Source organism: Diabrotica virgifera, chromosome 5 (assembly GCF_917563875.1).
Source record: "Diabrotica virgifera virgifera chromosome 5, PGI_DIABVI_V3a".
Taxonomy (NCBI): domain Eukaryota; kingdom Metazoa; phylum Arthropoda; class Insecta; order Coleoptera; family Chrysomelidae; genus Diabrotica; species Diabrotica virgifera.
Genome location: NC_065447.1, coordinates 111,162,475 through 111,180,353, shown reverse-complemented (window position 1 = coordinate 111,180,353; position 17,879 = coordinate 111,162,475). Strand labels below are relative to the sequence as shown.

The following is a 17,879-nucleotide window of genomic DNA, read 5'->3' as shown; positions in this document are numbered from 1 at the left end:
AAATTTCGGATGATATTGTACTGTATCTTCAGGTCGTTTTCTTGCGCAGCTTTTTCTGACATTTTTACCATATCATATACTTAGTATCTTTTGTCTTTCCTGGCTTGCTTTTTAACCGCTATATTTTTTCTTTGTATTTCCTTTCTACTGCTTTTTCCTTCTTCGGTTGCTTCTTTTTGTAACATTTTTTTTTAAGTTTCTTTCTTTCTTCTCTTAGTTGCAATAGTCCAGAAAAATAAGGTTTTTGTCGGGACACTTGACCAGCCAGGTTGCAAATGGGTTTTTTGGAGTTATACCTATTACATTCTAAATACAACAATGCCCGTCACAGTTCGGACGAGAATTTTAGTAATTAACAAATAAGGGTCAAATATGACAGTTTTTCGTTTAAATCGCTACAGGTAAAAATAAGGTAATTAAATATCTTATTTAGATTATTCACCTTTTAGTAGATAAGCAAAGGTTTAAAAATTTTTAAATTTTGATCCGATTATTTGTTACTTCGGAAATTGCAAAATAAAACTAAATTTCGAAAATAAAAAAATTGTTATAACTTATAAAAAAATTGTTATAAAAATGAAATTAAGACTTTGATATTGCATGAAATGTTGATTCAAACAGTCCATAATGCACAATAAATTTGAAGACGATTTGTCAATTAGTTTAAATTTTATTCGATTTGTTTATCACAAAGAGCTTTTTTTGCAATGTTATTGTTCAGAAAATTATAATAATACAGCAATTCTGTGGAAACCACAGGAAAGAAGAATACTTATATTTTTAACTTATTTAAAAAATCAATAAGAAGTCATTTTTAGCATTCTGAAAACATTTTACGAAAGTAGAATCATTTTTGGCTTCTAAACAATTTTAATAACCATATTAACATATTGACTAAATCTGCGTTGGGATTTGAAAAGCTGATATTTTTACACGAATTTTCAAAAAAAAACTTTTCGCCTAGGTTAATTACGAGCAAAGTTAGCCACTTTTATTACTTATTTAATTCACAGTTACTTCTATGTACATAAAATTCTCCTGTAACAGTGTTAGTTATGATATTCCTCCGAAACGGCTTGACCGATTTTTATGAAATTTTACACGTATATTCTGTAGGACTGAAAATAGGTGGTAATCTATTATTTACACCCATACGTTATAAGGGGGGTTGCCCCCTGCCACTTTTTTATTGTTTTGGAGAAAATTGTCTACCTTCATTTTATATTATGTACCATTAAAAATATATACAACCCTTAATTTTCACCTTTCTACCACCAACCCCTATTTTTTAATAGTTATCTATTTATTTACATCTATAAAATTCTCCTGTCGTAATGTTAGTTGCCATAATCCTCCGATACCGCTTGAACGATTTTTATGAAATTATATATGTATACATATACTTGTATATGTATACATAACATTTTGTATTGTTAGGTGGGTATATGTGTACATAACATACTCTACAAAACTACAGGTATATATAAATTTAAAAAATAATGATCAAAGTCCATCAACAAACTCCGGAGATATTAAGCGCAACATATCTTTGAAAAGTTAATTTCATTTTTTGAGTGCACGGATTTTAATAATTCCGCTCCACAGACCACGAGTCGATTTCGTTAGGACGTCATTTTTAAAGATATATTAACAACTCTGTTCAAGTTTACTCAAACTTTTACATATAAACTATATACATACCTTGAACTTTAAAATAGCGCTAGTTAGGTTTCTTAATTGTTATAAAGAAACTAGCTGTGAATTAAATAAAAAAAAGTGCCTAACTTTGACCGTAATTAATCAAGGTAAAAGTTTTTTTTAACATTTATGTAAAAGTACACATCGAAAACAATGTGATAACTACAGGGGTAATTTGTGTTACTAAAAGATAAATTTTTCATATCTACAGTATTTTTTGATAAAATGCATATTTTTCGAGGTATTCTCAAAAAATCCTCTAAAAAAGTCGATTTTTTCGTCGAAAAACTGTTACTTTCAAGCGCGAATAACTCGAAAAATATTAGTTTTACGAAGAAAATGTAAAAAACATTTCTTTCTTAGAATTACTTTTTACATCGATTTACATGGTTAAAATGCAATAAAAATTTCCCGTCCCCGAGATGGGGTGGCAACCACCCCAAGCTTTTAGTGTACAGCGGCATGATATAGAAAATGATCCTTGGCCTATTCCCTACGCCCTACCTTCTGTGAAAATTTCAAGTAAATCCATGCTGGACGAAAAAATTGCGAGTCAAAATGCTTCATTTCCTCGACTATAGAAGGAGGAGAAACAATCAGTAAATGTAACGAATATAAATACCTGGGTATGAATATGAAAATCACGAATGATGGAACACTAGACGGAGCCGTTAAAGAACGAAACACTCAGGGCAGGAAAGCAATTAGGCTCCTAAACTCAGTACTCTGGGACAAGCAGGTAAACAACCAAAACAAGAAAAAGATCTATAACGCCGTAGTGAAAAGCATTATAACATACAGCTGCGAAGTATGGCATATGAAGAAAAAATCAAAACGAATGTTAGAGGTCACCGAAATGGATTTCTGGAGAAGGGCTGCAGGAAGATCAAGAAGAGAACATGTCACCAATGAACGGATACGAGAAATAATGAAGGTCACACATACAATAAATGACGAAACCAACGAAATACAACTACGATGGTTTGGTCACGTATAAAGAATGCATGAAGACAGAATCCCAAAACAAGGGCAAAAATGGAAACTGCAAGATAGAAGAAGATGAGGTAGACCGAGGAAAAGTTGGCAGGCAGGAATAAACAAAGCCATGGATGAAAGAGGTCTGCAAGTAGATCAATGTACGGACAGAGAGGAATGGCGAACGGGTATCGGAAGACGAAGAACGTTATAAACCGATAATATAATAATAATGTAAAAGTACCAGCTTTTTAAATCCTAAAGTCTAGGGATGGCGCTTGTTGAACAAAAAACCGGTTTTTGGTTATACCGGTTTTTTTAACTTACGGTTTAACCTGGCGGTTATAACCGGTCAAAAAATCGGTTGTTCCAAAAACAGGTTTTCGGTTTTTTTTTAATCAAAAGCAAATACACAATAAGTTATAATGTTACATTTATATTGCACTTTAGTTTGCTCAATTTTCCTCCTGAAAAATTCCCCAACCAATTCAACCTATAACAATTTTCCCAGGCGCTTTCAAGTTACCCTAAAAATGGGCCAGAGTACCCCAATCTCTGATTCGTCGCTCGTTGTAGACGGCGTCGGCGTATATTACGTTGTCAATAATTGGGATATTCCCAAAAGTGATGATCCTATCGATCTATCAAAATGTCCCTTGGATCTATCAAGTTTTAAAAAATGTCCAAATGACTTATAGGTATTTTACAAAATAAATTCGATAAACCAATTCAGTATTTACTTCTCTATTGCCATCAAAAAATTTCAGTAGGTAATATTTTTTAATACGTTTGTATAATACCTACCATTTATTTCGTAAGAATTATTTATTGTTTAAAAATTACATAATGGAGATTCCTAATCGTATTTCGGTATTCACATTATACAAGAGTCTCAAGTCTCAAGTACTCAAGTATAAACAATTTTTTAGCTGATGATGGTTGGAATATCGATTTCAAGCAGATCACATACTTTTATGTAAATATTATCATCACATGCACCATTTCACCAGTCTTTGAAATATTTATTAATCTAAATAACTATTCTCAAAATTGTTTCATAAAAGCTGATGTGACACTTTCGTCCAGTTCTCTATTAGTAAATAAAAGTTGAATTATGGTTGTTTGGGTTAATTACTTCGCATTTATTATTTATAATATTATATGATTAAGATCGAAAATATATAGAAATTTCTTCATTTTTCTCTAAATTAATTTTTTTCCACAGGCAACTTATTCGGTTTTTCAATGGTTATTACTTTAAAAAGAAAAAAACCGGTTATAACCGGGACAAAAAAAAAACAACCGGTAAAACCGGTTGTTTCGAATTAAAAAAACTGGGTTTAGGTTATAACCGGTAGGTTTTTTCCATCCCTTAGTCGATTAATTTAGTTTGCAGTCAATACTAACAAAGTTATTCAAATTGTTTATAAGCCAAAAATGACTCTACTTTACTAAAATATTTTCGGATTGATAAAAATGTGTTTTTATTATTTTTTTAAAAACTTTGAAAACATAAGTATTCTTCTTTCATGTAGTTTCCACAAAATTGCTGTATCATTATTATTTAATGAAGAAAAGCATGCTTTATCATTGCAAAGAAAAGGATTTTTTATTAAACAAATTGAATAAAATGTAAACTAATTGACGAATCACCTTGAAATTTTTTGTTATATCTGGACTGAACATGGACTGTTTGACCCAATTTTTCATGTAATATCAGTCTTAAGTTTATTTTTGCAAAAGTTTATTTTTGCAACTTCCGAAGCAACAAATAATCGTACCAAAATTCAAAAACTGCCATTTTAAACCTTTGTTCATCTACTAAAAATGAATACTCTATCTGATATAAGATATTTAATTACTTATTTTTACCTGTTGCGACTTAAACGAAAAGACTGTAATTTTCAGGGCCGTGCCGTTCTATGATGCGGTGAGGCAGCCGCATCAGGCGGCATCACAAGGGGGCGGCATAATCAGTAAAATCTAATATCTTCTTCTTCTTCAAGTGCCGTCTCCTAATCGGAGGTTGGATATCATCATCACTATCTTTAATCAATCCACCTCTGTTCTAAAGAGTTCTATAGAACTGCATCTAAACCAGTCCCTTAAATTCTTTAACCGTGACATTCTCCTTCTTCCAATGGACACGCGCCAACTCGTAACTCTTAATGACAAACTTTTTCAAATCAAAATGTACACCGGCCAATTCGTAACTTTTTTACTACCTGACCCTCCCAACTTGCAACTTATACAGGTGAATTCGAAACCATTGTTTAATTCTAATTCTATTTACACATAAACATTATATCTACTGGTAATGCAGCAGAGTTATGCTCCACGTAACGTAGAGCCACACCCAGAGCTTTAGTGGCATCTGCGTGTGAGACTCAATATGACAGGGAAACTTCTTCCTCGCTTTCTTCATCTTCATTAGTCATTAGGGTTGCCTTGAGGTTGAACCAAGTCTACAATGTATTCATCCGTAAATTCTTCGCTCCCTTTGTCGTCAGCTTCAATCCATTCTGTAATTACACTTTCTTCTTAGTTTTCTGATCCATCTTGTATAGGGGAACGGGGAAAAATGGAGCTTATTCAAATTAGAAATCAAGCCATAGAGTTAACGACTAAGCACAAATGATGACACTGGCTCTGCATCAGTGACATCAATCTGAGATGGGTGGAAGAGGGAGAGAGACAGGCACAGCGACTCAAAATCAACGACAAAGTAAACTTTTAATTATTAGTTATGCTAACTTTCGGATAATCCGACCTTTTCGGAATCCGAACAGGCTGTCCCCCCAATTAGTTAGGATTTGCGGGGTTTTACTGTATATAGGTACCTACTATAATATCTGCATTCCAATCGGCTGGTAGTCTGTTTTGTTCATATTTTTTGTTGTATTAGCTGGTTTATTTCCTTATGTAATTCTCTTCCTCTGTATTTTTTTCCACTGTTATTTCATTTTCTTCTGCTGCTTTTCCGTTTTCTATGTTTTTAATATTTGTTTTTGTACGTTTTCTTCTGTGAAAATTTCTACTTCGTTGTTATCTTGTTCTTCTTCATCTGTTTCCTTCATACCGAATAGCATTTTTTCGTAATATTCTTCTCATATTCTGCTGATCTGTTTGTCTTCAAACAGGGTTTCTCTTTTTTTTTGTTTTTTAGTACTCTTGTTTTAATGCTGGACGTATTTTTTTATCTGACTTTTTTGTAAAATTGTTATATTTGATGGTTTTCTGTCTTTTTTAATGTCCTCCAGCGAAACCCGTCATTTTTCTTCTTTTTATTTGTTGAGTTTGCTGTGTTTCTCGCTATTTTTTATTCTTCCCTGTTTTGTTTTGACGGATTGGTTGTGTATCCACGTCATTCTAGCGTAGTTTTTTAGTTTTCTGCGTTTCGCAGTCTTGATCGTACGTAAATTACACATTTAAAATTGATAAGGATTTATAGGTTCCAAATTAGCTAAAAGACGGTGTTTCAATCCCTGTTTGTGTATTATCGCTCCAAACCCTTCTTGGCAGTAGCGCACCCAGGGGGGGGGGGGTTTGGGAGTTAAACCCCCTTTCCCCCAGGGCATATGAAAAATATATAAATAATAGCAGGAAAATGTAGTTTGTCTTTCACAAAATATAGAAAAAAATTTCGACGCCCAAGCCAACCCCCTTCCCCCCAGAGAAAAATTATAGGTGCGCTACTGCTGCTTGGATGTGTCCCGTTTTTTTCAAATTTATGATATGGTCACCCTACAGTAGAAACGCTTCTTAATTCACGAGAGTATTCTACACACTTGTTCTTAATCCAGGATACAGTTTTTTGTGTCAAATTAGAATTTCATAATGGTAGATAAGTTTATTTTAATTTTCTAATCTATTTCAACAGTAGGGCCCCCGCATACTGCAGACTTTTTACCTGCCGATAGTTTAGTCGGGTTGGGCAAAATTAAAGATTTTTCTTTTTAAAATATGTAAGAATGTAGTTCGTTTGGTATGGCATGAGTGCTTTAATTTTTTTTAAGTATGTATTCTATTTGTTTTTAATTTTGTAGGCTAGCAGACTTAACTACTTTATGTAATGTGAAATTTAAGACTTACTACTATATTTTAAATATTTTTGAAAATAGTATTTTCTATATCCTTACATAAAAAATACATTGAGTGTATGAAATAAGTAAGCAATGTTTTAAACATTTTTATTATTTTCCAGACACCTTTGCACCTATTAGTTGAACAATAGTACATTGTTTACCGGGTAGGAAAAGCTTAACATTCCTGGACGACTGTGAAGATTGCTAAGTCGAGGCGCAAGCCGAGACTTAGCAACACAGAGTCCAGGTATGTGGCTTTTCCTACGAGGTAAACATACTATTTTTCCGCAAATCGTTTAAAATTCGACAGATATTGATTGATTTAAAAAAACGCGATAATTTTATTCCCAAATAAATGGTGCTTTGAAATTCCTAATAAAATTACTTGGGTTACTATGGAAACGTATTGAGGTTGAATTGTCAAACTTGACGCTTATAAATTTAATTGCTGGTGTTCTCGAAAGTAAAATGATAAGTGATGATGAAATTTCCATTCCTGGGACTCCTCCAGAGCTGGTTGAGGCAGTGAATACTGCTTCATTAGAATTATTGCCAAAGAAATCAAGAGAAAAGTACGAAAATGCATACAGACGTTTTATGGATTATCGCATGAGTAAAAATATGTATTATCATTTATGTAGAACACTAACAACTGTACGGAAATATCATTTCCTTACAGTAAGGAAATGACATTTCCTTACAATAAGGAAGTCCTGACTTTTTCTTCAAGAAATTTTGACAGGAATGTCAAAATTTCCTGGCGATTTGCGGAAAATTATATTATTAAAAATTTTGTACTTACTTTACTTAAGCCGTCCTCTTGTACCCTACGCTGTCGAGGTAAAAGTTTTGTAATAAAAAATTAAGAATTCAATTTTAACACTTCTATAATATGTTACAATTGAGCAATTAGACCAGCAGATTCGGCAACTGGTTATGATAAATTCATCAATTTTAATGAACATACTTTTTAATTTTTTATTTTTGCAGTGAAAAAAAAATACATTGTTAATTATACAAAAAAATATCATTAATATATCACAACAATATTTTTTTCAACATACTACAATAATCAATTATAAAAATATCCGAAGTCTAAATTCCAACATTTGAGGTGACAACAGCGCAGTGGAAGCCATGAGGACATAAACTCAAATATACGGAGACCACTACAACCGCAAACTGAATAAATATATATTTGGATGCCATCAAAACCGTTAAAGTGATTTTAGATATACAGCAAGCGAACATGGCGCGCCTGACGGCAATTGTTCCAAGTAATGTGTATATTATTATACAGATAACGTGACTGAGGACGTCCGGCCAATATTTTGTGTAAGCATTGTAGGAAGTGGTACCTTTCATTTGCGATACATTTTAGGGAAAGTCCTCGTGGCAACCGTATATCGGAGTTCACGAAGACCTGGAAGCCACGAGAGACTACGGTTTAACATGCGGGGACGTCATAAGATGCTAAAAATAAATATATATATATATATATATATATATATATATATATATATATATATATTAGTTGACCGAGTAAAAAGACTATCGGGAACCATATTTTATTTATGTTCGAAGAAAAATTTCGACAAATTTTGGAGGAACTAAGAATATTGGACAGGAATTTGAGAAAAGACACGATACAACGACAAAATAGCTTGAATATTACCAATAAATGGTTGGAAAAATTAATATACTGCACAGACAAATTTAATGCAACGCTTACAATATACAATTTAGAAGAACAAAGCGAAAAACAAGAAGAAGGACAAAAGAAAAAATTGAAGCAATAAAAGGCGTATTAGAAAAAAGAAAGGAGAAGCATAAAGGCGATACAATGGCAGAAAATTTGATCTCAAAACCGCAGGGAACCTGATCCCACATATTGGAAGCATAGAAGAATCGATCTAGGTATTCACGGATGCAATCGAATTATACAACAAATTTTTGGACGAACTAGGAAAGAAGCAATTGATTACATACGTATTGAAGGCTAAACTGACACAATCAGCGAAGCTACGATTAAAAGGTCCATATGGCACGATTGGCGAACTAATAGCGGATATTATGAAAAAGATGACGGTGAAACAAACAGTACCAGTTTTATCGGCCGAGATAAACTCAGCCAAACAAGCACATAGATCCATAGAAAAATGCGGAAGGAATTTGGAGGAGCTTATGGGTAAGCTTACGATTGCACAAGCCAATGGCAACAGTGGATCGGAAGAAGTGTTAGCAGGAGTTAATGAAAAAATTGCTATAAGCATATTCAAAAATGGACTCAAGGATGAAAAAATTAAAACAATACTAAAAGCAAAAGAAATCGCAACTCTAGCGGAAGCAATCGCTATTGCTAAGGACGAAAAATCAATGGCACGAACAGAGACTTCAAATGTATATCACATGTGTAAGGCACATAGGGAAGGAAGAAGAAACAGCGCACGGATATAGAAATAGATTCGACAGAAGGAAGGAAGAAAATAGATATAACAGAAATAGAGGACCACAGGGACAAATGGGACAACAATACAATAACCAAACCAATTTTCAAAAAAGTAGCGGATCTTGGAGATCACCGAGAGGAGAGAACAACAACCAAGGGATGCATCAAAGAGGATATAAAAGAGGTAATGTAGCAGGAACATATTTAGCTACAAGCGAACAAAGGACACATAAAATACCCGAAGTAGAGTTTTTTCGTGACCCCACGAATAGAAGCTAATCAATTCGAAATAAATGGATTGAACTATATAACAGCGCATTTTAAAGGAAAAAATATACGACTGTTAATAGATACAGGCGCAGCTGTTAGTTTAATTTTCAACGAATCATTAGACAATGACGAAGACATAAATAAAAGCGAACAAATCAAATTAAATGGAGTATCAGGAAGTACGTTTACGATGGGAACACTTTGGTGTAACATTGAATTAGTACAAAAATCAGGAGATATCATCACATTAGGACATGAATTTTCAGCCATGAAAAGTTTTTCACATAATGTGGACGGAATAATCGGCTCAGATTTTCTGTCAAGATATCAAGCAACAATAAACTACGAAACTTTAGGACTAACACTGGGAATAAAAAAGAAAACATCGGAAGTACCTATGGAAACAATAGGGGAACATTTTTCGATTCTACCAGCAAGATGCGAATCTATACATTTTTTTAATGTAGGAACGGAAACAGGAGAATACGTGGTCATGGCACAAGAAGTTTGCGAAGGAGTACTTACCGCAGTTTGATAATATTAGTTAGTTAAGCCCATTAACGGTATGCTACCCGTAAGAATGATAAATGTAAACAATACGGATATAAAAATTAGAAATTTTAAACCTACAATACAGAATTTAGACATATTCAATATTTTTTGCATGGGGGAAACAAGACAAACGGTTGACAGAGTCGAACGACTTTTTAACACCATACAAACGGAGACCATGACATTAGAAGAAAAGAGGTCCATAGAAAGAATTTGTGCGAAATACGCAGATGTTTTTTATCTGGAGGACGATCCTTGCACTACAACGAATATACAGGGTGTCCCGAAAAGAATGGTCATAAATTATACCATAGATTCTGGGGTCAAAAATATGTTGATTGAACCTAACTTACCTTAGTACAAATGTGCACATCAAAAAAGTTATAGCCCTTTAAAGTTACAAAATGAAAATCAATTTTTTCCAATATTTCGAAAACTGTTAGAGATTTTTTATTCAAAATAGGCATGTGGAATTATTATGGCAGGAGCATCTTAAGAAAAAATTATAGTGAAATTTTTGCACCCCATAAAAATTTTATGGGGTTTTGTTCCCTTAAACCCTTCCCACTTTTGTGTACGTTCCAATTAAATTATTATTGTGGTACCAATAGTTAGACACAGTATTTTTAAAACTTTTTTGTCTCTTAGTCTTTTTTCGATAAACCAGTTTTTATCGAGATGCGACTTCTTTTTTATATGTTCACATAAAAATTGTATGGGGGTTTCGTTCCTTTAAACTCCCCAAATGTTTGTGTACGTTCCAATTAAACTTTCATTGCAGTACCATTAGTTAAACACAGTGTTTTAAAAACTTTTTTGCCTCTTAATATATTTTCATATTATAAAAATGTAAATTATAGGTTTTTCATATTATTACCAGGTGTCTATAATCGTACTTAACAATATACAAATAGGTAGTGGATTTGACAAATATTCAAAATATCTCGATAAAAACTGGCTTTTCGAGAAAGTACTAAGAGGCAAAAAAGTTTTAAAAACACTGTGGTTAACTAATAATACTTTAACAATAATTTAATACGAACATACACAAAAGTTTAGGGGGGTTTAAGGGAACAAAACCCCCATAAAATTTTTATGGGGTGCACAAATTTCAATATAATTTTTTGTTAAGATGTTCCTGCCATAAGAATGCCACACGTCTATTTTCAATAAAAAATCTCTAATAGTTTTCGAAATATTGAAAAAATTTGATTTAAATTTTGTAACTCCAAAGGGCTATAACTTTTTTTATGTGCACATTTGTACTAAGGTAAGTTAGGTTCAATCAACATATTCTTGATCCCAGAATCTACGGTATAATTTATGACCATTCTTTTCGGGACACCCTGTATACAAAGCAAGAATTAGATTGCAGAAAAATACACCAGTTTACAGAAAACAATATAGGTTGCCACACGGACAGAAAACGGAAATCAATAAACAGATAGACAAAATGTTAGAGGAAGGAATCATTGAAAACGCAGTATCGGAATAATCATCACCATTACTTATAGTACCAAAGAAGAGTGATAATCAGGGAATGAAAAAATGGAGAGTAGTAATAGACTACAGAGAACTAAATAATAAAATAGAAAACGACAGATTTCCACTACCATGTATAGAAGAAATTTTAGACGCTTTATCTGGAGCAACATATTTCTCACATTTAGATTTTTATCAGGGATATTACCAAATAGAATTAGACTCAGACTCTAGACCCTACACGGCATTTTCAACAGATAGAGGCCAATACCAGATGACAAGACTTCCAATGGGACTGAAGACAAGCCCGGGATGTTTCTCAAGAGCAATGACGATGGCAATGTCAGGATTAAACTACGAAAGCTTGTTCATATATCTGGACGACTTGATAGTATTTGGCAACAACACAACCAGAACCTAGTAAAGGTACTAGAGAGACTTAGGAAAGTTAACTTGAAACTTAACCCAAGGAAATGCGAATTTATAAAAAAGGAACTCTTATACTTAGGACACAAGATTTCGGAAAAAGGAATAGCCCCAGACCCAGAGAAATTAGTAGCAATGACACAATATCCTACACCCCAGAACGCGAAGGAAACAAAACGGTTCGTAGCATTTGCAAATTATTATAGGAAACATATAAACCATTTCGCGGAAATAGACGCACCACTTAATAGATTATCTAGGAAAAATGTAAGATTCGAATGGACGACAGAATGTCAAGAAGCATTTGACTAACTAAAGACAGCATTAACAAACCCACCCGTAATGGAATTCCCGGATTTATCGGAAGAAAACAAATTTATTTTAAGGACTGATGCTTCAGGAATAGCATTAGGAGCCACACTTTCAAATAGTAATGACATACCTGTAGCACCTGTAGCGGAACTAAATTACCCTCCAATAGAAAAGGAATTACTGGCAATAGTATGGAGTATCTCTAAATGGAGACATTACTTACTACAAAAGGAATTTGTTATCCTAACAGACCACCGTCCGTTAGTATACCTATTTGGAATGACTGACCCGTCTAGCAGATTAACGAAATTTAGACTAAAACTAGAAGAATATAACTTCACAATAAGATACGTGAAAGGAGCAGAGAACGTGACAGCGGATGCCTTATCACGGATTGAAATCACGTCAGAAGAACTGAAACAAATAAACATAGATACGGGAAAACACATGTTGGTGACAACAAGAGCACAGGCTAAAAGGCAGGATGAAGTACAGAATTCGGAGGACGTAAGGACTGATCAACCGGACGTTGTCGAATTGCTGAAACCACCGAAGAATGGGATATAACTAAAACTGATAGACAAGGAGGAATACAAACATATACAATTGAAATCTGCTAATAAATATATATATATATATATATATATATATATATATATATATATATATATATATATATATATATATAGAAAACAATATAGTATTTAATAAGGATGATGATATTATTTATCTAATCCGAGATTCTCGATCAACGTCAGCGTTACACGCGCCGTTGAGAGGCTCAGAAAGTAAAGAATCTCGATCGGCGTTAGCACTTCGAACAACGCTGGGAGACTTAGTAAATATGTGCACACAAAGGAAGATTAAGGAAATAGTGATAATAAAAAGTAATAAGAATCGGCCAATTCTTAACGAAATACGAAAGGATCCAAGAATTTTTAAAGGAAAATGTATAAAAGTTTGTATAATACAAGACAAACAAAATATAGCAGATTGGAAATTGAGAAGAGTTATAATTAACGACTTCCACATGTTACCTACAGGAGGACATGCAGGTATAAATAGGATGTACAGAAATATAAGGAAATACTATTTCTGGAACGGATTACGCAGAGATGTCGAAGAATATGTAAAAAGACGCGATGACTGCCAAAGGCACAAGCACTCGAAAATAAACAGACAACCCATGAATATCACATCGACAGCCACAAGTGCATTTGACACGATATTCATAGACCTTGTAGGCCCACTCGAGGAAGATGACAATGGAAACAAATATATATTGACGTTACAATGCGAATTAAGCAAATACATAGAAGGATATGTAATAAAGAATAAAGAAGCCGAAACAGTAGCCAAATCATTGGTAGAAAATTTCATTTTGAGGTATGGAGTACCCAGAAGGATTGTAACAGACCAAGGTACAGAGTTCATGGCAAGAATATTTAAGCAAACATGCGTATTGCTGCAAATAGAGCAACTAAACTCCGCAGCATACCACCACGAGACAATTGGAGCGTTAGAGAATACTCATAAGCATTTAAATGCGTATCTGAGAATACAACTGTCGAAATTCCCGACAAGTTGGAGTACATGGGTACAATATTATTGCTTTGCATATAACACTTCAGTACAATCAGCAACAGGTTACACACCGTTTGAATTGGTATTCGGGAAAACCTGTAGACTACCGACAAATCTACAGAACGAAGTGGAACCACTATATAATTTTGACGACTACCCTTTAGAGCTAAGATACAGACTTCAAACAGCAACGAAAGAGGCCAGAGAGACGCTAACAAGTGCAAAACAAGCTAGTAAAGCAAGATACGATGCCAAGACAAGCACCGTAACATATAAACAAGGAGACAAGGTATTAGTTAGGAAAGAGTCAACTTCAAAACTAGATCCTTTGTTTTCAGGCCCATATACAGTTATTGAAGATAGAGCACCTAATGTTATCATAAATAAAAACAATAAACACTTAGTAATTCATAAGAACAATGTTAAGCTGTATACTGATTACATAAATAAGAGGTACAGGGGTAACCAATAGTGCAAAGTGTAAAGTGAAAAGTTGACTAAGTGAGAATAGAAAGAAGACTACTTAATACTCACGGAATTAATAATTGTAAACGATTTTTTTTTGTTGTGTTCATTAAAAAACGAGCTATGTAGGTAATTAACACCAAACGGGCGAACGGAAAAATGAAGAGCAAAGGTTTTCCATTGCTTTCATTTTTTTCCCCGATGGGAGGTGTACAGTAAGGAAAAAACTCCTTACTGTATAATATAATATGTATCAAAAGATGTATATAATTTTAAATAATTTCAGTTGTTACAAAAGATATTGTTTCTAAATATGCAAACAAATCGAAGGTTGATTAAGGCAGTTTTGTTTGTGTAACCTCGTAAACGCTCACGTATAGTTTTACTTTTCAAAGTTCAAATTATAAGGAGATATAAATAGCCCACAGAGGGATTGAGATTATAATCATTGTAGTATTGTTATTATTCAGATCGTTACTATGCTAGTGAGCCGTTCTGCGAGAAGGGTGTCCTAAAGGACCACCCCGCGAAACAACATCTTAGTAACCTTATGTTGATTGATGTTGTAAATCGTAAATAAAGTTATAAAGTTAGAGTCAGTGTTTCAACTCGACAATTCAACCCCGCAAGATTATCATGGCAATCTACCAACGTAACAATGCCAACATAACACGTCAGATATAAGAACTCTACTACAAATATATTTAAAAATTTAATTTTTGACCTTGTTTATCTCTCTAACCTATGACTGGAATGTGCTTTACAATTTGGTTTTAGTTTCGTTATAATCGGCGTTCTGGGAAGATCCTAATTTACAGTTTATTATTTGTTGTTTCCGGTGGTGGACAATATACGCCACGATTATATTAATATAAGTCGTAATATAAGTACATATTTCAATTGTTTTTTAGTCATTATGGCACAAAATATATTTTTCTTTATAAACAATACTTTTTTCCTGTAAAAAATCACATTTCAAAAATTTTTTTAAAATTAATTTTATTTACCATGGAATCCAGTTATTCCATGATTCCACTTATAAAGAATCTTAGGTACTAGGCTTTAGGCTTAGGTACTGAGAAGGAACTCCAAGTATTCACTGATGCCGAATAAGGTTTATACCAAACAACTAAGTGTATTTTTCAAAAAAAAAAATAAACAAATCCGCTGTTTTTTAGTATATTTTCTTGTGGCGTATAAAGTACGCCACGCGTGTAGTTATGTTATAACTTGATGCGCGGGTAGTTAAAGGTTAATAATCTAAAAATTTATTTATAACTTTAGGTATATTTTGAAAAAGAAGCAACATCTCGATAAAAGATTACTTACCAAAAAAAGACTAATAGGCAAAAAAGTTTAAAAAACACTGTTTAACTAATGGTACCACAATAATAGTTTAATTGGAACGTACACAAACATTTGGGGGGTTTAAAGGAACAAAACCCCCAATACAATTTTTATGTAAATATATTGAAAAAGAAGCCGCATCTCGATAAAAACTGGCTTATCGAAAAAATACTAAGAGGCAAAAAAGTTTTAAAAACGTTGTGTTTAACTAATGGTAGCACAATAATGAATTAATTGGAGGGTACACAAAAGTTTGGTGGGTTTAAGGGAACAAAACCTCCATAAAATTTTATGGGGTGGACAAATTTTACTATAATTCTGTTTTAAGATGTTCCTGGCATAAGAATGATACATGTCCGTTTTCAATAAAAAATCTCTAATAGTTTTCGATATATTGAAAAAAATCGATTTTCATTTTGTAACTTCAAAGGGCTGCAACTTTTTTTATGAGCACATTTGTACTAAGGTAAGTTAGGTTCAACCGAACTATTTTTGACCCCAGAATGTGTGGTATAATTTATGACCAATCTTTTCGGGACACCCTGTATTGAGCTTTACTGCATGTTTTATATTTTTATTTTTTAAATGTTTCTGAAGACCATGAACAGTTCTGTTTGCTATTTCTATGTGTCTTTTTATTTCGTCGCTTGTCGTGTTCATTGAGTTTACTAGCGATCCAAGATATGTGAATTACTTGACTTGTTCAAAGGTATGGTTGTTAAGTTGAATTCTCTGTTGGATATTTCGGGAGTTTTTAGAAACCGACAGAAAATATTTTTCCTCTTTTACCACAAGTCCTAATTCACTTGCCGCGTCCGCAAGCCTTGTAAAACTGCGCCATGTCTCTCATACTTCTGCCCACTATAACTATATCGTCTGCGAATGCGAGAATTTGCATCGATCTATTTGGAATAGTTCCGTTCATTTTAATATTTAATTTTCTGACTGCCTTTTCCAAGGCAATATTAAAGAGGAGACACGCCAGCGTGTTTTCTCCTTGAATTCTAACGCACGAGCTTACATTTTGCATTGTTAGTTGGGTCAACTTACCAAAGGTGGGATCCCAAAGCCCTATTATTGCATTATATAATGCAGTTCTTTTAACACTGTCATAGGCTGCTTTGAAGTCAACGAAGAGATGGTGGTATCTATGTTATATTCTAGTGAATTTGATGTATGGTTGACTTTCCAGCACTGAATCCGCATTAATATTGACCAACAATATCCTTTGTAAAACGTTTAAGTCTTTCAAACAATACATTGGCGAATATTTTATACTCAGATGCTAACAGAGTAATGTCTCTATAGTTATTACAATCCAGTTGATCAGCTTTTTTTATGCAATGGACATATTATTCCGTTTAGCCACCTTTCTGGTACCAATTGATTCTGCCATATAAGTACGAAAAGTACTACTTGTTCAACATACAATTACCAAAACAATCAGACATTGTTAGCTTCAGTAGTTCCGATCAGTTAGGCCAATCTGGTTCTCATGGCCTCAGTTATGGTGTCTCTTTTACATACATATTTTAAATTAAAAAATTCTTGTACTTTATAACTTTGTTTTTAGCTTAAAAGGAAAAAGGTATTTCCAATGTCCAGAAAAATATGGTGCATTTGTTAAACCACATAGTATAACTTGCGGAGATTTTCCTGAAGAAGACTATGATTTAAATGAAGAAATTTGATTGCCATTCCAAACTACATTTTCTTGTCGTAAAAATTAATGCTTTACTACTATACTACTACATTGTGATGCTTATTATATTCTTTTTAATACATAAATTTTAAATTTTTTGTTTAGTTTAATTTCTTATAATACACTGCGCGTCAGAGAAAACGGGCACCCCAAAAATAGGTTATTTTTGATGTCTCGTATCTCCTAAATCTGTTACCGATTTAAGTAATTTTATATATAGCCCTATTCTTTTACAATATCGCTGTAATAATAATGTTGTTAAAGAAGTAAATTTTCATTGTATACCGGGTATACGAGTCAAACTGTGTTTTTTTCTCAAAGTTCGCAACACCCTGTGGAATATTCTAGCATTTATAAAATACTGAAATTAAAACCCAACTATATCCTCAGGTTTTCTTAACATTCTGTTTTTTTATTCATTCGCTTATGTTGGATAATACAAATATTAGGTACTTTAACAACTAGCCATGTTCTTCATCAGTTCAGGGTGTTTCTAAATAAGTGCGACAAACTTTAAGGGATAATTCTGCAT

At 33.2% G+C, this 17,879-nt stretch overlaps 1 protein-coding gene across 1 annotated transcript in view; it reads left to right on the top strand.

The window, feature by feature from the left end:
• LOC126884294 (tubulin-folding cofactor B) overlaps positions 1-17,443 on the top strand; it is a 57,008-nt gene extending 39,565 nt beyond the window's left edge. The window contains exon 4 of the mRNA XM_050650226.1: positions 17,219-17,443. Within this exon, the coding sequence (XP_050506183.1) occupies positions 17,219-17,336 (118 nt within the window). The 3' untranslated portion in view covers positions 17,337-17,443. The remainder of the gene's footprint in view (positions 1-17,218) is intronic.
• The last annotated feature ends 436 nt before the right edge of the window (positions 17,444-17,879 follow it).